General features: G+C 44.2%; 1 protein-coding gene across 1 annotated transcript in view; it reads left to right on the plus strand.

Annotated features, from left to right (window-relative positions):
• The window catches only part of NFATC4 (nuclear factor of activated T cells 4), a 117898-nt gene that overhangs the window by 38639 nt on the left and 52867 nt on the right, over positions 1-26392 (plus strand). The window contains exon 2 of the mRNA XM_040353261.1: positions 16152-17244. Within this exon, the coding sequence (XP_040209195.1) occupies positions 16152-17244 (1093 nt within the window). The remainder of the gene's footprint in view (positions 1-16151; positions 17245-26392) is intronic.

Here is a 26392-nt window from a genome sequence, read left to right on the forward strand (position 1 = left end):
GTGCATTGTGTTCCGTAAAGAAATTCAGTGGAGAAAGATAGCAAACTCTGGGTGCATAGGTAACATGGTGAGCTGCAGCAAATTAGTCGAAAATTGGATGGAAGGCAACACACGGGACAGCAAGGTGTGGGGCACAGATGAGGCAAAACTATATATTGTAGCAATGGCTGCGTATTATAATGCTTGCCAGTTTGGTAGCCATGTAGTGCCTGGGGCATATTTCTTCTACCACTTACACCAATGCTCGGTTATTTTCTCTCCCACAAGTGCTGGGGCTCCTGTACAATGCAGGACTAGTGCCAAAGTAGTTTTGTAACACGCCAACAGGTGGTAGCACATGGCTGCATACACACAGTGAGCACAGACCTTCATAAGTCAGTGTGCCAAAAGACACTGTCCTGTGTATATCGGGAGCTGTGCAACTGATGCTATTCTGACCACATGTGTTACCACGTCTGCTATTTAATCATGGACAGCAATGATGTCAATGATGATAACAACGGTGATGCTTCATTGAGTGGTTTGAGGTGTTTTAGGTGGCATGCGTGACAACGAACTCAACCCCCGAAAATTTTGAAACCATTCAGCAATTTGTGTAAGATGATTATCAGAGAACATTTACATGTGCCACTCAAAACACTTCAAACATTGCAGCATCTCCGTAAACTTGCCGAACCATGTCTAACCTCTCTGTGGCAGATTTGCCCAGTTTCACACAGAATTTCACGTTTGCTCTTTATTCTAACTTGTTATCCATGATGAAATAGCAGACGTGGTAACAATCCAATGTTGGTACAGTGATCTCCCCTGCTGTTCTATTTTGTTCTGACAGGGGGATGCCCCCCCCCCCGCCATAACACTTCCATTGGTTGAGAGCGCCGAATCGTAGACGGTTGGCAGATGTTTTTCAGTCTTGCCCCTTCGACAGAAGCCGGCCAAGCGTCTAGCTACCGATGCTCCCCAACCTTCGGCCCGTGTGTATGGGGCTTTAGGCTATAACATTAATCATTTGGGTCAGTGAGTCATTCACATGTTTGTTTTAAATTTCACCTTAGCATAGTGATCTCTGTGGTAAAGAGATATGTGAAACCAAGAGGGAAACCAAAGAAGCCAAGAGTGCCACCTGATCAATGATGTGGCATATCAGCATTCTCCATTCTTCTGCCCCCTCCTGCAGGCCTGACAATCAAATGGACTAGTTATCAGGGACACAAGCTGTGGCAGGGCTGCAGGAATGCCTAGGTTGTGTGGCTTAAAGGGCTCAACAGTCAGGACTATACACATGTGAAAACCGAAAAGAAGGATTACATGACAGCCTTAATGTCTTGCTCAGTTTTACGGGCTCTTCTCCAGTAATGAAATTGGTTATTCTGATTTTAGTGCACACTTTGAGCTTCTCACAATGTGCATTAGAAGCTGCAGTAGGTTAGATAGAGCTGTCCTAATTTCTTGGCTGAAGAATATCCAGCATAATCTAGAACCTTCCTCTCCAGCCAAACTGTCCTTGGCTTGCCCATTTTATTCATTCAATTTCAGCTCTTTCAATTAAAGCGTAACTTTTGTTGAGAAAAAAACCCCCCCCCCCCCCCCTGGGTAATCAATGTATGTTGCAAGGATTATAGCAACCTTTGTTGCAGATTCCTACCTTTTGTTATTCTGAGGAAATCCATGTGTGTTTGTCTGTGCCTCTGGGCTCAGTTGGTCTAATTGGAGTGATTTCATAATTATCAATCAGCTGTGGCAGCTGCAGGACACTAATGAGGAAAGCTGCTGGGCCTGCATCCTATAGATGTGTTCCTATTGGAAATATCTCACCAAAAATGATATTTTTGTTGCAAGGGATGCCTGAAATCTGACTTGTATCTTAGGCAGACTTCTGGAAAAATTGGTGAGCCAATCACACAAGCAGGAAAGTGGAGTTACCCTTTAAGGAGAGTATTAGGTATTACCTAGAGTGCTCTGAATCAAAATGCAGCCTACCTTGAAATGTCCACTCCTCCCAAGAGACATCCCACTACTTGAATCAGAGCAGAGGGCTCTAGAGAAGAGTTCTGTAATGATTTCAGAATGCTATGTACAATGCCATGCTGACCGCTCATGTCAGCATACCAAATATAAGTAGGAGGTAGGGGTCAAGGCAGTATGGGAGAACGGAATTTAGAAGTCAACAAGGAGTAGGCAGCATGGAAAAGAGAGGTAGAAAGAATGAGACAGGAAGTATATATCACAAATTTTGGACTCATGAGTAAAGATTTATTAAACGACCAGTGTGAGCCAAAAAGGGGCAAATTTTGTCTATCTACAAAAGTAGTTTGGTTATAAGGTGCAGAATTGATAAAGACTCAAATTAAGGGAAGATACAGCTTATCTTGGAGGAAAAAGTGTGGTTAGCAGGAAGACTAATGCAGAATACAGGTATATAGAAAGAATGTGCTGCAATGCACACTATATAGACCCTGTCTAGTGAGTAGTCATATCATTTGGAAATCCTTTTTTAAAATCATATCCAGTTACTGGAGCACTGGGATTAATTTACTAAAGAAGAGACTGTTCACTTAAAAAACAAAAAAAGAAGGGAAAAAAAAAAAAACCCTTGAAGTAACATTCCGGTCATTACTTTATCTACATCTCATGCTACATTTGTGGTATGGTCACTTGGAAAGTGGATCTTTCCATTTGTGGTCATTTGGGAAGAATTCCCCCTTACAGATAGCTAAAAAGATCAATGCTGTCAGTGGTTACTTACAGTGCCTTGAAAAGGTATTCATACCCCTTGACATTTTCCACATTTTGTCATGTTACAACCAAAAACGTAAATGTATTTTTAGTGGCGCATAATTATGAAGTGGAAGAAAAATGAGAAATGGTTTTCAGAAGTTTTTACAAATAAATATTTTAAAAGTGTGGTGTGCATGATACCCCTAACTAAAATCCAGTGGAACCAATTGCCTTCAGAAGTCACCTAATTATTAACCACTAGCCGACCAGCCACCGTCATTATACGGCGACAGGTCGGCTCTCCCGCGTAGCTATACGTCCGCTCTTCGAGCGGCTACTAGGGGGCGCGTGCGCGCCGCCGGAGGCGCGCGTGCGCGCCGCCGGAGGCGCGCGTGCGCCCCCCGCTCGCCCCCAACTCCCGTGCATGTGCCCGGCGGGTGCGATCGCCGCCGGGCACCCGCGATTGCTCGTTACAGAGCGGGGACCGGGTCTCCTCGGTCCTGTCAGCGGGGGAAATGCTAATCCTCTGTTCATACAATGTATGAACAGTCGATCAGTGTTTCCCCTAGTGAGGCCACCCCCCCACAGTAAGAACACACCCAGGGAACATACTTAACCCCTTCCCCGCCCCCTAGTGTTAACCCCTTCACTGCCAGTGGCATTTTTATAGTAATCCAATGCATTTTTATAGCACTGATCGCTATAAAAATGCCAATGGTCCCAAAAATGTGTCAAAAGTGTCCGAAGTGTCCGCCATAATGTCGCAGTAACGAAAAAAAATCGCTGATCGCCGCCATTACTAGTAAAAAAAATATATTAATAAAAATGCCATAAAAATACCCCCTATTTTGTAAACGCTATAACTTTTGCGCAAACCAATCAATAAACGCTTATTGCGATTTTTTTTTTAGAAAAATATGTAGAAGAATACGTATCAGCCTAAACTAAGGAAAAAAATGTTTTTTTATATATTTTTGGGGGATATTTATTACAGCAAAAAGTAAAAAATATAAAAAAAATTCAAAATTGTCGCTCTATTTTTGTTTATAGCGCAAAAAATAAAAACCGCAGAGGTGATCAAATACCACCAAAAGAAAGCTCTATTTGTGGGGAAAAAAAGGACGCCAATTTTGTTTGGGAGCCACGTCGCACGACCGCGCAATTGTCAGTTAAAGCGTCGCAGTCCCCAATCGCAAAAAGTGCTCTGGTCTTTGACCAGCAATATGGTCCGGGGGTTAAGTAGTTAAAGAGAGTCTACCTGTGTGTAATTTAATCTTAATACAGCTGTTCTGTGAAACCACAGCATCATGAAGGCCAAGGAACACACCACAAAGGTCAGGGATAAAGTTGTGGAGAAGTTTAAAGCAGGGTTAGGTTATAAAAAAATATCCCTAGCTTTAAACATCTCACAGAGCATTGTTCAGTCCATCATCTGAAAATGGAAAGGGTATGGCACAACTGAAAACCTACCAAGACATGGCCGTCCACCTAAACTGACAGGCCAGGGAGAGCATTATTCAGAGAATCATCCAAGAGGCCCATGGTAAATGTGGAGGAGCTGCAGAGATCCACAGCTCAGGTGGGAGAATCTTTCCACAGGACAACTATTAGTTGTGCACTCCACAAATCTGGCCTTTATGGAAGAGTGGAAGAAGAAAGTCATTGTTGAAACAAAAGTCATAAGAAATCCTGTTTGCAGTTTGCAAAAAGCGATGTGGGGCACACAGCAAATATGTGAAAGAAGGTGCTCTGGTCAGATGAGACCAAAATTTAACTTTTCTAACACCTAGGCCCGGATTCACAAAGCACTTGCACCGACGTATCTCGAGATACGTTGCGTAAGTGCAAATATGCGCCGTCGTATCTATGCGCTGGACTCAGAAACTAAGATACGCCTGAAAATAGGCTTCATCTGACCAACGTAACTTGCCTACGCCGGCGTAGAGTGGGCGCATATTTACGCTGGACGTATTTGGCGCTCCCATTGATTTTCTATTCACATATGCAAATGAGGGAGATACGCTGATTCACGAATGTACGTCCGTCTGACGCAGTGCGCGTAAAGTCATACGTCCGGCGTAAAGTTATGCCCCATAAAGGAGCATCCATGCAAAGGGCTGCACCAGGGAACACAAGCCAACGTATTTTACGTAGGACGTGAATATGACTAGGCGTAGGTTACATTCACGCCATAGGCAGTGATCCTGCGTATCTTAGGCAGCTGTTCCGACGTGATTGTGAGCATGCGCACTGAGATGCGCCCACGGGACGGCGCATGCGCAGTTGGCGATACGTATCTGTCTGGCGCTCGGCCTATCATTTGCATGGGGTCACGCATCATTAGCATGGCTCACGCCCACTTCCACTTACGCCGACTTACGCCTGAGAAACCCAGCGCAGATTTGGGAGGAAGTGCTTTGTGAATTTAGTGCTTGCCTATCTGCGCTGCGACGGCGTAGCGTAAAGGAGATACGCTACGGTGGCATAAATATTCGCCAGTGTCTGTAAATCCGGGCCTAAGTCTGGCAGAAACCTAACACTGCATATCACCCTAAACACACCGCCCCCATCGTGAAACATGGTGGTGGCATCATCATTTTGTGGTAATGCTTTTCTTCAGCAGGGACAGGGAAGCTGTTCAGAGTTGATGGGAAGATGAATGGAGCAAAATACATGGCAATCTTAGAAGAAAACCTGTTAGAGTCTGAAAAAGACTTGGAGGGAAGTTCAGCTTCCAGCAGGATGACAACCCTAAACATGCTGCCAGAGCTACAATGGAATGTTTTATATCATGGGTGCTCAACCTGTGGCCCTCCAGCTGTTGCAAAACTACAAGTCCCATCATGCCTCTGCCTTTGGGAGTCATGCTTGTAACTGTCAGCCTCGCAATGCATCATGGGACTTGTAGTTTCACAACAGCTGGAGGGACACAGGTTGATCACCTATGGTTTAGATCAGGGATAAGCAATTAGCGGACCTCCAGATGTTGCCAAACTACAAGTCCCATGAGGCATAGTGAGACTCTGACAGCATCAAGCATGACACCCAGAGGCAGAGGCATGATGGGACTTGTAGTTTGACAACAGCTGGAGGTCCGCTAATTGCTTATCGCTGGTTTAGATCAAAGCATATTCATGTGTTAGAATGGCCCAGTCAAAGTCCAGACCTGAATCCAATTGCCAATCTGTGGCAAGACTTGAAATTGCTGTTCACAGATGCGTTCCATCCAATTTGACAGAGCTTGAGCTATTTGGCAAAGAAGAATGGGCAAAATGTTCACTCTCTAGATGTGTAAAGCTGGTAGAGACATCCCCAAAAAGACTTGCAGCTGCAATTGCAGGGAAAGGTAAAGTATTTGCTCAGGGAGGCTGAATACAAATGCACACCACACTTTTCAGATATTTATTTGTAAAAAAAAATGAAAACCATTTATCATTTTCCTCCCACTGCTGATTTAATTATGTGTCACTTTGTGTTGGTCTATCACCTAAAATCCCAATAAAATACATTTACGTTTTTGGTTGTAACATGAAAAAATGTGGACATTTTCAAGAAGTATGAATACCTTTTCAAGGCACTGTATCTAAGAGACAGAAATTGTTCATTGCGCAAGTAACCCCTAGCAACCTCTGGAGGAGCCTTAGGGTTCCTTGGGACTCTGGTTGAGAAAGGCTAGTTGAAGTATTGGATCACCAAGGAGCTTACTGACTTCTTAATACACTTTCCAAGCCTAGTTACTAACAATACAAATTTCATAGTAGACACATGGAGAAAGCTCTTGTCCATGGAACTCCGGCTGCTGACCAAATGGAGCCCAACCATGCCTACTGAAGTCAACAGAAAAGCAAGAAGTTGTACCAAGCATGTCAAATCCCATCCAACTTTATTAAAGATGGACAAAGAACAATGCATCCCTGCCTAGGATTGTCCCTCTCTATCAATAGAGAAGTGGTCCTAGACAGGGATGCAACATGCTCTGTCCATCTTTAATAAACTTGAATGTGATTTGACATCAGTGTGTGACTTCACACTTATTTGCCAATTTTAATTTCATAGCTGAGTCTTTCTAACAGAAATAATGATTTCATCAACAATAGATGCTTCTTTGCATTTTAAGTGTGGTGTTGGCAGACTTGCCAGAAAAATGATAATAGATTTGTTGATGCTGACAGTTAATACCCAGAATATCTAAAGTTTTTTTTCAGTAATTCATAAAGCACTATATTTTTGTAAATTAAGAGCCTCATTTTAAATGAGTCATGATCGTGTGTTATAGGTTGTAATTAATGGCTTATCATCCATCAAACCACATCCCCAGATCATGAAGGCAAAACGTGTTTCTCGTCCACACACCCAAACAGCGAGCACATATCTAAATATATCTTTTGTTTCCTTTTTATTAACGATGTACATATTGAAATCTAATTTCATAAGTTAATATTCCTGAGATTTAAAGTAGTATACAAGTTTCCACAGTTGTTTCTCCACCAGTATAAAAATAATTTCCACATTGTGTCTGCCTTCTGTTCCCTAGATAAATAACATTATTCATCCATGCCTTATCAGTCCTTTCAGCAATGTTGGAAATGTATGTACCGTATTTATCGGTGTATAACACGCACAGGCGTATAACACGCACCCTAACTTTAATAGGGAAGTTTCAGGAAAAAAACGTTCTACACCCCCCTGCGTATAACACGCAGGCACAGTTTGCCCTCTAGTTTCAGGGTAAAAAAGTGAGTGTTATACGCCAATAAATACAGTAAGTAAATGGTGTCAAAGCTGGTGATTTTCATCTTTGGCTCCATTTCAGGTCCCAATTCAGGCAAAAATTAGGGCCTGATTTGTTCCCTGAAATGAAGAACATGGATGCACTGGACCCCTGCCGTCTGCTGCATCCGTTGTCAGTGTGAACCCAGCCTCAATATATGGTCACTCTGGTCAACACAGGAAAATAGACAGTAAATAAATGTATTATGTAATTGGTTTTACAAAAAACCTTTAGATTTGTATGTCCAGCCAATTAAATTAAAAGATTCATTTATTATTCCTGGATTTACTTGTTTCTGAACAGATTAATATATCAATAGAATTAAAGTTTCTGCCTGGACAAAACAACATTCAGTTCTTTTCTTTAGAAATTAGAAAAAAGTTTGAATGATGGGTATGACAAGATTAAGCATAATGGTGAAAGTAGCTTAAAGGGGTTGTGAATTTTTTTTTTTTTCATAATAAGCATCCTTTACCTGCAGACATTCCTCTTTTCACTTCCTCATTGTTCGTTTTTGCTCAGAAGTTGCTCTATTTCTTCTCTGTTCTGTTCACTTCCTGCTTGTCTGATTGTTACTCACCACCGTGATGGGAGGCTTTACTGCGGTGGTCAGTGACGTGCTCGCCCCCTCCTGGGAACTACATCTGTGTGGCAGGACGCTCTCTACGTGTTAGAGACTTCAAGGAGGTGTGAATTACTGGGCGTGCCGCAAATTCATATTGGGAAATGTAGTTCTTACATGAACGAGCGGCGCAAACCAGGAAGTGAATGAGAGAACAGAAACTAGAACGCCGGAGGTGATATAGGTAAAGGAATTTAAAGTGGTTGTAAACCCACTTTTTTTTACTTTTGTCTACAGGTAAGCCTATAATAAGGCTTACCTGTAGGTATAAAGAATATCTCCTAAACCTGTACGGTTTAGGAGATATTCCCCTCGCAATGCGCCGCTGATTGCAGCGGCGCATGCGCAGGGGGATCCTCGGCTGAAGGGCCGGCCCCGCCGACCCATGCCGGAATGAAATCTCCCGCGCGCATGCGCAGGAGTGACGTCATCGCCGCTCCAGCCAATCACAGCGCTGGAGCGGCGATACCCAGAAGACACGCTCGGCTCGGACCAGGTAAGTTCCCTACCTCGTTCCGAGGTAAGTATTTCATAATGAGCTAATATGCGGTGCATACTATCTCATTATGGCTTTTGCCTTTCAGGTGTAAAAAAAAAAAAATGTATATGCGGGTTTACAACCGCTTTAATAGGTATTTACTCGTTTTTTTAACAGAATCATTACACTATTCTGTCTGTCTACCTTGCAGACATTAATTTTAGGCACATTTTTTTTTTCCTTTACAACTCCTTTAAAGGAGGAAGACTAAACAAAACTTGTGACTATTTATTGTAAACACTGAACACTCATGCTGCAGTCCTTGTACCCACAAAATTCTGCAAACAGTGGTGAAGTGAGAAATGCCCTAGCATCAGTATAAGGAAACTGTCTGTGCATCAGTATCAGTGGAAGGAAAAATGCCCCTCTGTCAGTGGTATCACTGGAAGGGATAAATGCCCCTGCGTCTGTATCAGTGGGAGGAAAAAAAACAATACAAAGCGAGGGGGCAGTTGATAGTGGGGACTGGCAGTACAGAAAGGGGCAGATGATGGTGGGGACTGGCCGTATAGAAGGGGGCAGATGATGGTGGGGACTGGCAGTATAGAAGGGGGCAGATGATAGTGGGGATTGGCAGTACAGAGGTGGCAGTTGATGGTGGAGACAAGTAGTACATAGGTGGGCAGTTGCTGTTGGGGACAGGCAGTACAGAGGGGAAGTTGATGGTGGAGAAAGGCAGCACAGAGGTTGGCAGTTGATGTCACTGACAGACAGTACAGTAGAGAAAGTTGATGGTTGGGACTGGCACTACAAAATGTGGGTGCTTTCTGTCTCTCATAGCCCTGGTTCAGGTAGTCTGGGGGCAGGGCTAAAGTCCCCAGCTGCAGTTCCCCCAATAACATTGCAGCTTTCTCTTATTTCCTAGGTCACACTGTTTAATTGTATGGACTGAGAGGGATCCAGTGTGCAGGCACTAAACCCAGGCCGAGTGGACAAGTGGATTGAGCTGCTGCAGCTGCATGTGGCAGGCACGACTGCAGCTCAACAGACAAAATGGCATCAATGTGTGCACAATGGGCCCCATCCCCAATAGGGCCTTTGTACCGTGCACACATTGCACACAAGCAGGATATGCCACTGCACCTCTCCCTTATTTTACTTTAAGGAAGAGTGGGGGAGTTTTTATGTAGTCCAGGAGAAGATAACCGGTCAGGGCTGACAATACTGCTTGGGATTTCAGTGAAGCGGAGACAATGTTGCTAGCTCCAATAGGAAGTTAGGAGCTCACTGGATTTCTGGCAGATCAACAGCTATTTTCTTGTACTTGCAGCAGCTTAAAGGGATAAAACATGTAGACATTTGCATGTACTGCATAGATACACTGAATATGCTTCTCTTTTTTTTTAGTCTGCCCAGTCATACACTTACAATAATATTTAAGACCAATGTATACAGTATACAGTGCACAGAATTAATGAGTACACCACTTGTAAAAAGTAAGAAATACAAAATAGGAGATATATTTATTATTATTATTTGTTTTATTAGTAATGGCGGCAATCTGCAATTTTTATCGTGACTGCGACATTGCGGTGGACAGATCGGACACTTTTGACACTATTTTGGGACCATTGACATTTATACTGCAATCAGTGCTATAAACATGCACTGATTACTGTGTAAATGTCACTGGCAGGCAACGGGTTAAGTGTGTTCACTCAGTATGTTCTAACTGTAGGGGGGATGGGCTCACTAGAACATGACAGAGATCACTGCTCCCGATCACTGGGAGCATTAGGTCCCTGTCATGTTGCTAGGCTGAACAGGGAAATGCCTTGTTCTGTCTCTCCGTGCAACAATCGCGGGCCACCGGCGGACATCAAGTCTGAAGAACCCGCGGGAACGCTCCTGCGGTGCCCGCTATTCAACAATGATGGAGTGATGAATAAAGAATGATGAGCGCAAACTGAAAATCTAAAAGTGAATATAAAGACAGTCCATAGGGGACTGATAACAATCAATAAAGATATGCAGTGAATTCAAAATTAGTGAAATAACCCAAAACTGATAATAAATCCAAAAATAAAAGTCCAAATATATAAATCAAAGTTTGGATAAATCAATCTAGTGTGCCAGTGATAAACAAAACTTCTGCACTTCGGGCATCAATGTGGACAATCTTGATAACTCTTTGCTTAGCCTGGGCTCGCAGTGCGCTTACCTCCAGACACTAGGTCATGCGTGTCAACGAAATCCTCCCAAAACTGGAACAGAATCCAAACAGTGGGTAACTCGTGTTGCACGGAATCTTCCCAGTGCTGAGATAGAGTCGAGGGGCGTTCTCTGTATCCAATACCAGTATAGGTCCAGGTGCAGCGAAGTCGACTCCACAGGATAGCCACAAGGTGTATCAGGAGCAAATGTAGAAATAAAAAGCTCTCATGGTGAAGTATGCAAGCACTTTAAAATTTAATAAAGGTAAAAATGTGCTTACATTGAAAAAACGAATAAAACGCCAAAACCTCCGATGAAGTCACGTGTCGTGACGTAATGCATAAGGTTAGATGTGACCGGAAGTGACGTGACACCCTGACCGTCCACCGGAAGTGCCGCTGTTTGGCGTTTTATTCGTTTTTTCAATGTAAGCACATTTTTACCTTTATTAAATTTTAAAGTGCTTGCATACTTCACCATGAGAGCTTTTTATTTCTACATTTGCTCCTGATACACCTTGTGGCTATCCTGTGGAGTCGACTTCGCTGCACCTGGACCTATACTGGTATTGGATACAGAGAACGCCCCTCGACTCTATCTCAGCACTGGGAAGATTCCGTGCAACACGTGTTACCCACTGTTTGGATTCTGTTCCAGTTTTGGGAGGATTTCGTTGACACGCATGACCTAGTGTCTGGAGGTAAGCGCACTGCGAGCCCAGGCTAAGCAAAGAGTTATCAAGATTGTCCACATTGATGCCCGAAGTGCAGAAGTTTTGTTTATCACTGGCACACTAGATTGATTTATCCAAACTTTGATTTATATATTTGGACTTTTATTTTTGGATTTATTATCAGTTTTGGGTTATTTCACTAATTTTGAATTCACTGCATATCTTTATTGATTGTTATCAGTCCCCTATGGACTGTCTTTATATTCACTTTTAGATTTTCAGTTTGCGCTCATCATTCTTTATTCAGACCTTTATTTGTTGTTAGCACATTTTAGATTTGAGCAGCATTTTGTTTTTCACTGGTCACTTTTAATTTTCACTGTTGGCTAGCGCTTTAGTCACCCACTTGTCTATTCCAATGATGGAGTGATGTACAGGTACGTCGTTTTGCGCACCTGTGCCACTTTGCCAACGTATATCGGCAAGTGGTTAAGTTGCACTGAGTAAATACAGCTGGATAAAACAAAAAACTGTGTCTGTCTTCATTTCAGGCTGCAAAGCAACAAAGTGTGATTATTTTATATACCCAATATAAAGGCAGGTAAACTAAGGTGACCAGATTTTTAAAATGAAATCCGGGGACATATTTTTTTTTACTAGTAATGGCGGCAATCAGCGACTTTCTGCCCGTCGCGGCCGCCTGCTTTACAGCCTCTTGAGTCTCGCTCTATGGGCCCTCGGCTACTACTGGGTGGGGAGCGGAGGAAGATCACTCCGCCAGGGAAGGCATGGAGATAAGCAGGCAGGCGGACTTGAGCCAAGCCTGAAGAACATGCGAGCAAAGCTGAATGGACATTCACCTGAAACTGAAGAAATATTCCCTCCGCTCCGACCAGCACATGATCATCAGAAAGGGGCACAGATAATGGAAAAAAAATACATCCCCCTAAGCTAGTAGGAGCGGCGGACCGGGGGTGTAATTCAGAATTGTTTTTTTTACTTCTGCACTGACTGGGGCAGATTCAGATAGAGATACGACGGCGTATCTCCTGATATGCCGTCGTATCTCTGAGATCCGACGGTCGGATCTATGCGCCTGATTCATAGAATCAGGTTCCGTATAGATCTCCCTAAGATCCGACAGGTGTAAGTGACTTACACCGTCGGATCTTAGGCTGCAATCTCCCGCTGGCCGCTAGGTGGCGCTTCCGTTTGTATACGCGATGAATATGCAAATGAGGAGATCCGCCGATTCAGAAACGAACGCTCGCCCATCGCTTTTTTTTACGTCGCTTGCGTTTGGCTTTTTCCGGCGTATAGTTACCCCTGCTATGTGAGGCGTATCCTATGTTAAGTATGGCCGTCGTTCCCGCGCTGAGTTTTGAATTTTTACGTTGTTTGTGTAAGTCGATTCAGAATATGGCCAGATGCAATTTACGCTCACGCCGAAACCAATGACGTCCTAGCGACGTCATTTGGAGCAATGCACACTGGGAAATTTAGCCGGCGGCGCATGTGCAGTACGATCGGCGTGGGGACGAGCCTGATTTAAATAGTAAACTCCCCCTAGCCGCGGAATTTGAATTCTGCCGGGGGATTTACGATCCGTCGGCGCAACTTTAGAGGCAAGTGCTTTCTGAATACATCACTTGCCTCAAAAACATGCGCTGGCGGATCGTAAATAAGATAGATTACGCGGATCTAAAGATCCGCTGATCTATCTGAATCTACCCCACTGTCTTTGAAATTGCCCCAGCCCCTGTTCAAATCCAATCCAGGGACAAATCCGGTAAGAGACCTGGTCCGGGGACAGTGTCCTCAATCCAGGGACTGTCCCTGGAAACCGGGGATGTCTGGTCACCCTAAGGTAAAGGGACACCTTCAAGTTTTAAATAAAAAAAAAATCAATAAGCGGCCCTTTAAAAAATAATCACACGATTTCATGGGAAACGATGCACTAAATCCTGCACTTGTCAGAACTATGTATTCATCTTTTATTGCATCCCCTCCAATCAGTTACAGAAGCTTTTTAAAAAACGAACTTTCCTGTGTAGTGTGATCTTATCTTATCTCTCAGGGTTGGAAGGAAAAAAGACATTTTATTTGCTATTCTGGTACAGGAACACAGTGATTATAAAATAAAGAGTCAATTTAGATTAGATAGCGTTGTCCTTTAAAGCTGACCATAGATGGCTCATGATCTGAGACATGGATGGCCCTCAATACACACTCCAGTTCAACAAATAGTCAATTTAAAAATCAACTGAGCTGGGTGGAAAATTATGAGCTGAATAGTGACTGCATCCCATCAGTTGCAATCACTGTTTTGCAGCGCCACTGTATATAGGCAACCAGCACTGGAAATCCATCCCTCGTGCTGTTTAGCATGGCTGGGGAAATGGATTGATCTTCTCTGTGTATGGCTAGCATGACTTCCTCTGCCGTCAACTTGAGATATATGTTGTTCTTATGCTTCCATGAAATTAAGCCTAACAAACTATTTTTGGTCACTTGTGAAAGAATTGTAAATCATAGTTTATAAATCGCAGTTTATATAGAACACAGACTCCTTTGTAGTGCTGCATATAATAGTAGCTTTCAGGATTGAAAATAACAAGACATGCCAATGTTTCAGTAATAAGATGTGTAAAGTGACTGCAAATGTTTCTGTTTATTCTAAAATTATGACAAAGGGAATTATTTAAAGTGGTAACCTAGCCATAATAAAAAAAAAAAAAAAAAAAGTGGGTAAGGATTCTGTTATATTTATTGTCACGATTCTCCCTCACTTCCTGCCCCAGTATCTACGTGGATACTGCTTTTAAGCCAGCCATAGATGGTTCTTTAGATGGTCCTGCTGAACCAGCTGAAATTTTAACTTTGTATGGATAGGTTGAGTGTACCCAAGTTGATCGATCAACTTGGGTAAAACCAGCCTGGCTGATATTACATGCAATTATTCCTATCAGCTGCTATCAATAATCACTGTGCTCTCCTGGCTGGGGTTGCTTCCTCGCCCCCTGAGAGGAGAACACAACTTGTGAGGGATTCCCCTGTCAACACTGTCAGGCCTCGTACACACGACCAAGTTTCTCGGCAAAAACCAGCAAGAAACTTGCTTGGAGCTATTTTTTGGCCGAGGAAACCGGTCGTGTGTACATTTTCGTCGAGGAAACTGTCGAGAAACTCGACGAGCCAAAAAGAGAACATGTTCTCTATTTCCTTGACGGGAATGGAGAAAATTGGCTTCACAAGGAACTCAACGAGGAAAACAATGTGTTTCCCCCTGTCGAGTTTCTCAGTCGTGTGTACGAGGCCTTAGTGTTGATGGGGAGAATCAAGCTAATTTCTTTCCTGCAACCCATGGTTGCAGGAAAGAAGTTTTCTCCATCTATGATTGGCCTTAGTCTATGCTATTTGGAGTGCATTTTCCATGAGAATTTAGTAGGGGCTGCCAACAGTGACACTAGCTACCTAGGTAAATAGTTATATCAATTCTGGGATAGTGAGGAAAAGGGTTTTAAAGAGCAATGCCCTGGTGGCCAGTGGGACAGGAAGTGATGGGCAATATCCCCAATAGTGTCACAGGCCACAAGGTGAAAGCAGTTGATCAGTTTGCACTTTGTAAATGGTCCTGTAGTCTTCTGGGACCTGTGATGTGTCCCAGAAGACTGATGGGAGGGAGGGGGAAGGAGAACTTCCGCTCGGAATCACCTAGTAATTTTTTTTGGGGGTGGGAGCGGGTCCATCGTTTTTACAGGTACCGGCTCCTTCCTCCCCAAAAACATTATGTGTGAAATATGGGAGAGGAGCAGGGGTCAAGTCCTGCGGGAACGCGTGGGAACGGAGTTCCTGCACTTTTTCCACAGCAGGAACGCAGTTCCCTTTGCAGGACTAAAGCAGCCGAGCCACCCGAGCCAATCCTTCACTGAATGGCGATCCCCAGCTTGACTCACTGTCAGGGGCAGGCGAACCTTAGTAATCCTTTATGTTACAGGCCGCTTCCTGTATATGGATTCATCGGGTAGTGTGCGGGTATTCCGTCACTTCCTCGATGCCGCAATGTCTCCTGGGAGCTTTTGTCATTGTTCCCAGGAGACATTGCGGAGGTCTGCCGCGAGTTATCGCGGGATTTAGAAAGAACTTGCTTAAAAAAACATGCGCTTTAGTAATTATGCATATGAGCGTATCATTTTTTTTTTTGTTGGTGGGGGAGTGGATCTTGGGTGGGAGTTCCCACACTTTTTTCCCCAGGACTTGACCCCTGGAGAGGAGGGACGCAAGAGAACTTAAAGCTGAACTTCGCCTTTTGGGTGGAGTTCGTTATGCCCTTGCTCTACAATCAAATATACTGTCTGAAACTTGAGGCACATTTTCTTAGCATAATAGTGCAAATTATATTGGTTTGCACTAACAGTTCTTAGTCAGGAAATAGAAGAGATTGTTATAATGCACACAGTGCAGTGTGCAATAACCCAGTCTTAAGAAAAGCATCGGCTTCATTACATACAGTATATCTTACAAATATTTTCCAATATGCAACAAAACCACGTGGATCACATAAAGCTCAGACCAAAATGTTTGCATTAGTAGCCCATCTTTAAAGCAATAAACTGTACACAACTGTCTGTGTTATTCGGTACTCTAACGTTCTATTTTTGCCCTATCACTGCAGATCTGGAATCTGATGATCCTTCTATATGCAAAGATGTGACCACAGACACATTGACTCTAAATCCACCCTCTAGCAGTGTCACCGGAGGAGCAGGTAATGGAATGGGTTGTATAACAAGGGCAGGCATGCATTCACCTCCTCCAAGACGTGCCTCAGATAATGATCTAAATGGGACATTTATCAGCCAACCATCCCGTTTCATTCCTCTTGGTGGATCGCGTTTCCTTGAATGTCCAAGTATACGTATTACAAGTGATTCGCCTTCAAACAGTGATGGAGAACAAGAAGAGTCAAATAGGAATGATATTTGGGATGAGAGACCACACCGTGACCAATTGTTCCTCCCACCAGATCCATTTTGTTATAGGGACTCATTTCTAAGCCCCAGTCCAGCAAGTAGCCATTCTTCATGGAGTTTTCTTTCCTCTGAGGCTTCTTCTTGTGATTCTCTTGGACAAATGTGTGAAGAAGTTGAAAGAGAGCTTAATGAAGCAGCCTCACGATTCACGCTTGCTTCTCCACTGGGCTCTCCTAGGGGTTCACCAAAACCTTGGGGTGGTCACAATGATGAATTTTGGCCAGCTGGTCCTATTTCAGGTGCTCCTTCTTCATCCCGTGAAGAGTTACTAACACCCTACCATTCTGGCCAGGTTTCAAGACCTACATCTCCCTGTGGTAAAAGAAGGTATTCAAATTCAAATGATGACGGTGTTCGCCAAACCAGCTCCCCTTCTCCATCCCATTCTCGAAGAGGAAGCTTAGGGGATGATAACCTCTCATTAGAACCAGAAGCTTCCCCTAAGCCCACTGAACATAACCAACAAACAACATTAACCTCTCTGGAGAGAGGTGATAACATTCCACAAAAGGCCAGAAGAACCTCAGCAGAGCAGACAGTGGCCCCTGTTAGGTCTGAAGAGTCCACAAGCCCTGGTAAAGCCTTTTCTTCAGGCTCATCTGTATGTGCAAATGATGAGAGTACTGCAATGTTCACTCAAAACAGAAAAGATAACGTGGGGATGGATTATCTAGCTGTGCCTTCAGCCTTGGCCTGGTCCAAAGCAAGAGTTGGAGGACAAAGTCCAATATTCAGGTAATGGCTAAATAACTCTTTATTTTTTTCCCTGTGTTTAGACAATGGAAATGTCTGTATTTAAATGTATATGTGCATCACATCCAGTGGCGGCTTTTGCTCAAAATTTTTGCGGGGGCGCAAACGAAAAAAACAATTGCAGCCTCACTGTACCTATCAATTGTCACCACTGTGCCATGCCATCAAATGCAGTCACTGTGCCATCAAAACGCAACCACTGTGCCATCAAAACGCAGCCACTGTGCCATGCCATCAAAACACAGCCACCGTGCCATCAAAACGCAGCCACCGTGCCATGCCATCAAAACACAGCCACTGTGCCATACCATCAAACGCAGCTACTGTGCCACCAATTGTCACCACTATGCCATCAAACACAGCCACTGTGCCCCCAATTGTCGCCACTGTGCCCCCAATTGTTGCCACTGTGCCCCCAATTGTTGCCACTGTGCCCCCAATTGCTGAGACGCCTGTCAGTCTTATCCTCGGACGCACGGCCGGTACGTCCCGAGGATGAGCTTCAGGAAGCCGACTACAGCCTCAGGGCTGTACTCGGACAGCCTATCAGGGCCCCTGGCCCTGATAGGCACTTCCACACAGCCAGTCAGCTGCCGCTATTCAGCTGACCGGCGCTCAACATCCGGCCAGCTGAATAGTGGGCGGCAGCGGCGAAAATATACAGATTCATACAGTGTATGAATCTGTATATTTTACTGGCTGTGAGCGAGCCAGAGGGGGCGGCGCTCCTGCGTCCCTATGGACGCACCGCCACTGATCACATCATCATGTATACAAAAATAAGATGATAAACTGGCACTCTACGTTGTTAAAAGAAAGAAATAACCTAAAGAATATCTGAACATAAAAAAAAGTGTTTGTTAGGCTTAGGGTGCTGATGCGTTAAAGCCAGTGTCTACGTTATTTTTTTGGTTTCTAGTTTTAAATATACCAGAGGAGGTTAGAGCCTCTGTCAAATGTTTATTGTTGCATGTGTTCCCCCATGAGGAAAATAATGGTGGCTATTTGCCATTGTGATCCTTGTCGCTGGAAAGAAATGAGGGGACATCCAAAAGAGTAAGTGGGGTTATCTTCCTTTTTCTTTTAGATTTTCTCTCACTTTTTGTAACATTTCTGGTACAGGAAGTGAACCGATACCGTCCGATACCAGCCTGTTCAACAGCAGCCTATCCGACAGAAGCCAGCCAAACATCTGGCTTCTGTCGAATGGCAATGCTGGAAAACCAGCAGTCAATTGGCATCCCATCAGTGTGTTCCAGTGGGATGGCAGTCCCTCTGTCAGAACATAATAGTTCACCAGGGAGATCGCTATACTAACATGGCATACCCTCATGTGTATACATAGGCATGCGCACAGGGTGTGCCAGGTGTGCCCAGCACACCCTAATCACCCTGTGCAGAACAGATTCCCCCTACTGACCTGGCTCCCCCTACAGCACCGCCGGCTTTCCCCCTCTCCCACCGGTTGTTGCTGTGGATGTTTTAGGATGAGTGGGGGAAGGGGCCAGTAAATATGCCATTTACCGGCCCCTTCCCTTTCTGAATGAACATCGTGAGTGATCGGTACAGTGTGTTTGAGCTTTGGGGTGCACACCCTAATGCCAAAGGCTGCGCACACCTATGTGTGTATAAGAGGACTCGGAGGCTGTGATGTGAATTGTGAAAGATCTGACTCATAGCACAAACATGCAATTTGGACCTCTGTTGGAAGAAAATTGTACTACTGATTGGACCTCTGCGAATTTTACTGTGATATGGTCTTCTCTAAAACAAATAAGAGAACAATTGTGGCTTACATTTTACATTAAGCACACCTCTGCTATAGTAGTGCACAGATTTGCACACACCATTACAGTTGTCATCCATACAACTGAATGTTTTTAAAGTTCAGATCAGGGTCGACGGAACTATTTCTCCAGAGCAGAGGTTGTATTTTTAGATAAACTCCAGGGCTGGAGCAGAGCAGGAGCTGTGTTGAAGTTAGAGCAGATCTGAAATCTAAATAGGCTGAACTCCAGAGCTTGGAGCTGGAACTAATATTCTGCAGCTGCTCCTCTCAATTGTACTTTACATGACTGTCATACATGTAACTAGCATAGGTCAGTGTGCTATTCATTTTGTAGAAGCACCATCTTATTTATGACCTTACCATACAAAAATACAGATTTCACATAAAATCATCAAGGTTGATTTATTTGTAATTCACATTTTTTATTGAAGATTTTACCCCCTTTCGTGACCAGGCCATTTTTTGAAATGTCATGCAACGCTGTACCCAAATAAGATCGATATAATTTTATTTTTTTGGTGGTATTTGATCACCACTGTTTTTTTTTGTTTTTGTTTTTTTTATTATTATACAGTATAAACCAAAAAAAAAAAATATTTTAAAAACCTATATCCCAGATACTCGTAGATCGACGTATCTTTGTGCGGGCATAACGTATCCTAGTTACAACTTAGACGGGCAAGTGCAGTATTCTCGAAGCACTTGCTCCGTAAGTTGTGGCGGCGTATCGTAAATGGGCCAGCGTAAGCCCGCCTAATTCAAATTTGGAAGATGTGGGCGTGTGTTATGTAAATGTTATGTGACCCCACGTAAATGACGCTTTTTACGAACCACGCATGCGCCGTCCGTGGACATATCCCAGTGTGCATTGCTCCAAAGTACACCGCAAGGACGTATTGGTTTCGACGTGAACGTAAATGACGTCCAGCCCCATTCGCGAACGACTTACGCCGCATGTACGCCTCATATAGCAGGGGTAACTTTTTCCCCCGGGAAAAGCCTAACGTAAACGGCATATGTGTACTGCGTCGGCTGGGCGTACGTTCGTGAATTCACGTATCTAGCTGATTTACAGATTTCTAGGCGTAAATCAGCGTACACGCCCCTAGCGGCCAGCGTAAATATGCAGTTAAGATCCGACGGCGTAAGAGACTTAAGCCGGTCGGATCTAATAGAAATCTATGCGTAACTGATTATAAGAATTAGGCGCATAGATACGACGGCTCAGACTCAGAGATACAACGGCGTATCTCCTTTGAGAATCTGGGCCTATGTTTTTTACTTTCTGCTATAAAACATCCAATAGTAAAAAAAATGTCTTCATAAATTTAGACCAAAATGTATTCTGCTACATGTTTTTGGTAAAAAAAAAAATCCCAATAAGTGAATATTAATTGTTTTTTTGGGAAAGCTTCTACAAACCATGCGATACAATACTGGAATTTGTATTTTTTTTTTCATACTAGTAATGGCGGTGATCGATTTATACTAGGACTGTGATAATGTAGCGGGCAATCTGACACTTTGTGGTAACTGACTAACTGCCACTGACATTTCCAGTTACACTAATACAGTGATATGTGCTAATATTATACACTATCACTGTACTAATGATACTGGCTGGGAAGGGGTTAACGTCTAGGAGCAATCAAAGGGTTAACTGTGTGCCTAACAATGTTCACTGTGTGTAGTATGTGCTGCTTTTACTAAGCAATGTGCCTGTTTTTACTCCCTGCTTTGCAAAAAAAAATAAAAACGGCACATCGCTGCTGTCTGCATAGAGCTCTATGTTGTTTATGAACATAGAGCTCTGTTCTTTCATTCGCTCAGCCGATCAGCAGGTCCCGGCCTTAAAGCGGGGGTTCACCCTAAAAAATAATTTTTAACATTAGAGCCAGCATACTAAGGACATTTACTTACGGCAGGTAATTTTTTTTCTCCGTACATACCTTGATATTCTGATTTTGTCCAGGGCTTTCGCGTTCTGATGACTCCGGGACTGGGCGTTCCTATCTCTGCCTCAGGGTTCCGATGACTGCGGGACTGGGCGTTCCTATCCTTCGGTTCGATGATTGACGGCTTGTGAAACAGGTGACCTGTCGCACAACACGCGTCACCAGATTTCCGGAAATAGCCGAGCTGCGATCGGCACTATACGGTGCCTGCGTCCCGCCGTGTAGAGCTGACTGCGCAGGCACCGTATAGTGCCGATCGCAGCTCGGCTATTTCCCGACATCTGGTGACGCGCGTTGTGCGACAGGTCACCGAAGGATAGGAACGCCCAGTCCCGCAGTCATCGGAACCCTGGAAGCCCTGGACAAAAACAGAATATAAAGGTATGTACGGCGAAAAAAAAATAATTACCTGCCGAAATGAAATGTCCTTAGTATGCTGGCTCTGCTAGATGTAATTTAAAAAAAATTTGGGTGAACCCCCGCTTTAAATCATTGGCCTGGACACGCTGATTGGCTTGTGCTGTAGCATATATATATATATGTGATCCAGCATAGTGGTGGGTCGCACTGTAGCAGCATTCAATCTTGTTATCACATGTCTGCAACCATCCTTGCGTACCTATCAAACTCAGCTGTGTGGGTAAGTATATAGGTTGCCTGCATGCAGCCCAGCACTAATACAAAAAGATAAACCAGGGCTGACAGGCTGCCAAGAGTCAAAATTTCAATAACTGTGTTGTAAACTTTGAAAATACATTATTCCACAATGCTTGAGGTTACAGAGAAGATTGAGGACTTGTTTTAAAGTGATTTTACTTTTTGAGCATGATCTGGGCACAGGTTTACTATAAGCAAGGATAAAGATATCATACTATGAGAAGTGTACCATAAAGGGAACCTGTAACCTGGCCCATTTAGGAAAAGTGAAAGGTTCTGTTTGCTCATAATGTTCATGTAGCAAGGTTACCAGACCTCATTTGGTCTGATGAGACCCTCTAGGGCCAGGGATAGCTAACATCCTTCTGTATTTAGTGGGTTGTGTGCAAAAATGGCAAAAGTCATTGGGCGCCAGACACTTCTTGGATGTAAAAGAGGTTTTTTTTTTCTCTCCTTTTTGTATATTTGGGGGAACAAGGGTTAGGGCCAGGACACCCTTAGATAGTTGCAAACTCAATTAGCAGACTCCGTGGCCCAGATTCAGAAAGATCAGCGGATCTTTCTGCTGGCGTAACGTATCTCAGATAAGTTACGCCGCCATAACTTTGGGGGCTAGTTCCGTATGCAGAAAGAACTTGCGCCCTTAGTTACGGTGGCGTAACGTATGTGTGGCGGCGTAAGCCCGCCTAATTCAAATGGGGATGTTGGGGGCGTGTTTTATTCAAATTTGACTTGACCCCGCGTATTTTATGTTTTTTGTGAACGGCGCATGCGCCGTTCGTGAAAAAATCCCAGTGCGCATGCTCGAAAATCCGCCGCAAAACATCATTGCTTTCGACGTGAACATAAATTACGTCCAGCCCTATTCGCGAACGACTTACGCAAACGACGTAAAATTTTCAAAACTCAACGCGGGAACGACGGCCATACTTAACATTAGCTACGCCTCATATAGCAGGGGTAACTATACGCCGAAAAAAGCCTAACGTAAACGACGTAAAAAAATGCGCCGGCCGGACGTACGTTTCTGAATCGGCGTAACTACCTAATTTGCATATTCCTTGTGGAAATATACGGAAGCGCCACCTAGCGGCCAGCGTAAATATGCAGCCTAAGATACGACGGTGTAAGACACTTACACCAGTCGGATCTTAGGGAAATCTATGCGTAACTGATTCTCTTAATCAGGCGCATAGATACGACGGCCCGCACTCAGAGATACGACGGCGTATCAGGAGATACGCCGTCGTATCTTGTTTCTGAATCCGGGCCCAAGACTTCAATAAGAGGATAGCCGTGCAGAGAAAGGCATCCAGCAAGGAGCCACATCTGCACGTGCAGGAATGCTGTCTCCTATGGCAACAGTCTTTAACAGTTCCTAACTCAACTTAACAATTCCTTCAGCTTCACTACACTTTCTCCTTTGTAGTTCTTTACCACTGAGCTCCCGGTCTCTCGCTTACTCTGAATCCCTTGAGCCCCTTCAATCTTTACGGTGGTATCTTCCTCAAGCGTCACCCCCACTTCTATGCTGGGTCCCTAGCTTGACACTCCAGATACCTCTCAAGCTTCACCCACGCTGGCCTGCTCGGTCCCTAGCTTGACACACAAGGCTGCTCTGGGTCCCTGGCTTGATTCCCACTGAAGTTTCCCGATTCTTCACCGTCACCAGTTGGTGAGAATACTGCTCAAGTACTTGCTTCTGTTACTCACTGCGTTTCCTGGTAAAGGGGGCAGGTGGTCCCTTTGTGGCGTCAGCTTCCCTTATACCTCCGACCACAACAGGTTCTCCGGCCGGCAGAACCGGCACTTCTGGTTTGGACTATAAGCCGCAATCCCAAACCTGCGCTGCTCCCTTGCTTCTGGATAGGCCCTCACACAGCCTAGCAGCCAGACGACCACAGGATAGGCCCAATTTCTGGCCTAGAAGCCCGGGGCACACATCCACCCAGACAGCTGTCCAGGTGGCACCGAACCCAGATCACCTGATTCCACCAAAATATATAGGCTCTCCCAGCAGGCCAAGGCATTTAAGAAAACCCCTGCCCATTGGCTGAGACAACCCATTTACCCATAACCTGACCTTGGGTTGCCCTTCTCATATCTAGTACCACCAATTACCCGGCCACCTAGTGGTAGAAGAAAAAAGTGAAACAAGGCCAAACTTAGGGAGAAATCAATAAATCTCTACCAATCAACCAGGGTAACTACCCCTGGCAAGAAAATTTGTGAGGGGCTTCCTGCCTAAACTCCAGGGTGCTACATTCACAAGATGTAAGCAGGATATCAGCACGCTGCAGCAGGCCGATTAGGGGAGCAAAATAGCACTAGGATGTAGCAGGATTACAACTCATCTCAAGTACGTTCGGCCATCTTGACGGTAGCCATGCCCCCCAAAGGGTCTGTTTAAACACATACTAACATACTTTACTGCTTCTCTGCTGCCCTTTATTTTTGCTTTGCTGCTGCTTTTGGGTATGGGGGGTTCATGCAACCTCCTCCCATGATGCAGTGCTCAAGCCTATCAGATAATTTGTTCAACTGAACTTTGAGGTAAAATCAGTTAAATGCATTCAAGAAACATCAAAAGAAAAGGTGTACAGGGATTTACAGTTCATTTTCTTCTGAACGCAGCCACAGCCAGAGCCACAGAGTAGAAAAACCTGTTAACCACCTCTCAAAAAACAATTTAATAGTTTTAGCTCCAATATTGCTATCCTGAAAGGTTCCTTCCAATTTAACAAAAGTATACAGGTCCACTTTAAACTGAGTTACAACCTATTTTTGTTTCCCTGTTCCTTTATGTCTACATAGGATGATTGTTAATGCAACATGTTATGAAATATGTTTATGTACAGTGGGTATAGAAAATAATCATTCCCCTTTATTTTGTTGCTTTGCAGCCTAAAATGAAGACAGATACAGTTTTTGTATTATCCAGCTGTATTTACTCAGTGCAACTTATCTAAGTAAAAGATATAACACCAACATGTCAGATAAATAAAAAAGAAACTCAAAAATAGAATCATTGAGTTGAAAAAAGGATTACTCCCCTTATGTCAGTATTTTGTTGGACCACATTTTTGCTTTAACCACTTAACCCCCGGACCATATTGCTGCCCAAAGACCAGAGTACTTTTTGCGATTCGGGACTGCGTTGCTTTAACAGACAATTGCGCGGTCGTGCGATGTGGCTCCCAAACAAAATTGGCGTCCTTTTTTTCCCACAAATAGAGCTTTCTTTTGGTGGTATTTGATCACCTCTGCGTTTTTTATTTTTTGCGCTATAAACAAAAATAGAGAGACAATTTTGAAAAAAATTAATATTTTTTACTTTTTGCTATAATAAATATCCCCCAAAAATATATAAAAAAACATTTTTTTCCTCAGTTTAGGCCGATACGTATTCTTCTACCTATTTTTCGTATAAAAAAAATCGCAATAAGCGTTTATTGATTGGTTTGCGCAAAAGTTATAGCGTTTACAAAATAGGGGGTATTTTTATGTCATTTTTATTAATATATTTTTTTTACTAGTAATGGCGGCGATCAGCGATTTTTTTCAGTATTGCGACATTATGGCGGACACTTCGGACACTTTTGACACATTTTTGGGACCATTGGCATTTTTATAGCGATCAGTGCTATAAAAATGCATTGGATTACTATAAAAATGCCACTGGCAGTGAAGGGGTTAACACTAGGGGGCGGGGAAGGGGTTAAGTATGTCCCTTGTGTGTTCTTACTGTGGGGGGGGGGTGGCCTCACTAGGGGAAACACTGATCCTCTGTTCATACATTGTATGAACAGAAGATCAGCGTTTCCCCCGCTGACAGGACCGGGAGCTGGGTGTTTACACACACAGCTGCCGGTCCCCGCTCTGTAACGAGCGATCGCGTGTGCCCGGCGGCGATCGCGCCCGCCGGGCACACGCACTGGAGTCAGGGGCGAGCGCGCGCCCCTAGTGACGGCTGAGAGAGAGGACGCCCAGCAGAGCCAACTTGCCGACGTAGAACGGCGGTGCGCGGTCGGCATTGTAGTCTTCAGGTCATTGCACAGATTTTCAATGGGGTTTAAAGTGGTTCTAAAGGCAGAAGGTTTTTTAGCTTAACGCATTCTATGCATTAAGTTGAAACACCATCTGTGTGCAGCAGCCCCCACTAATAATTACTTAAGCTCCATCTCGATTCAGCGATGTTGCAGGAGAGTCTCCATTGGCCAGGACTCTCTCTCCTCATTGGCTGAAACAGCAGCGGGGCACCGCTGTTGTCAAAGTCAGTGAGCCAATGAGGATAGAGAGGGGGTGGGGACAAGCCGCAGGTCCGTGTCTAAATGGACACACAGAGCAGTGGCTGGGCTCAGGTGCCCCTATAGCAAGCTGCTTGCTGTGGTGGCACTTGGCAGGAGGAAGGTACTAGGAGGGCCGGCAAGGGAAGAGGAGGAGAATCTGGGCTGCACTGTGCAAAACTACTGCACAGAGCAGGTAAGTATGACATGTTTGTTATTTTTAAACAACAACAACAAAAAACTTAAATATCACTTAAAGACTAGGCTCTGACTGGCAGCAGATTTTCCACAAAATTTGGATGGTATTTTGCCCATCCATTTTTCTTCTATCTTGACAAGTGCTCCAATCCCTGCTGCAGAGGAACACCCCCATAACAACAGGATATTACCACCTCTATGCTTTACTGTAGGAATGGTGTTATTTGAATGGTGAGCTGTATTGG

Source organism: Rana temporaria, chromosome 1, assembly GCF_905171775.1.
Source record: "Rana temporaria chromosome 1, aRanTem1.1, whole genome shotgun sequence".
NCBI classification, from domain to species: Eukaryota; Metazoa; Chordata; class Amphibia; order Anura; family Ranidae; genus Rana; species Rana temporaria.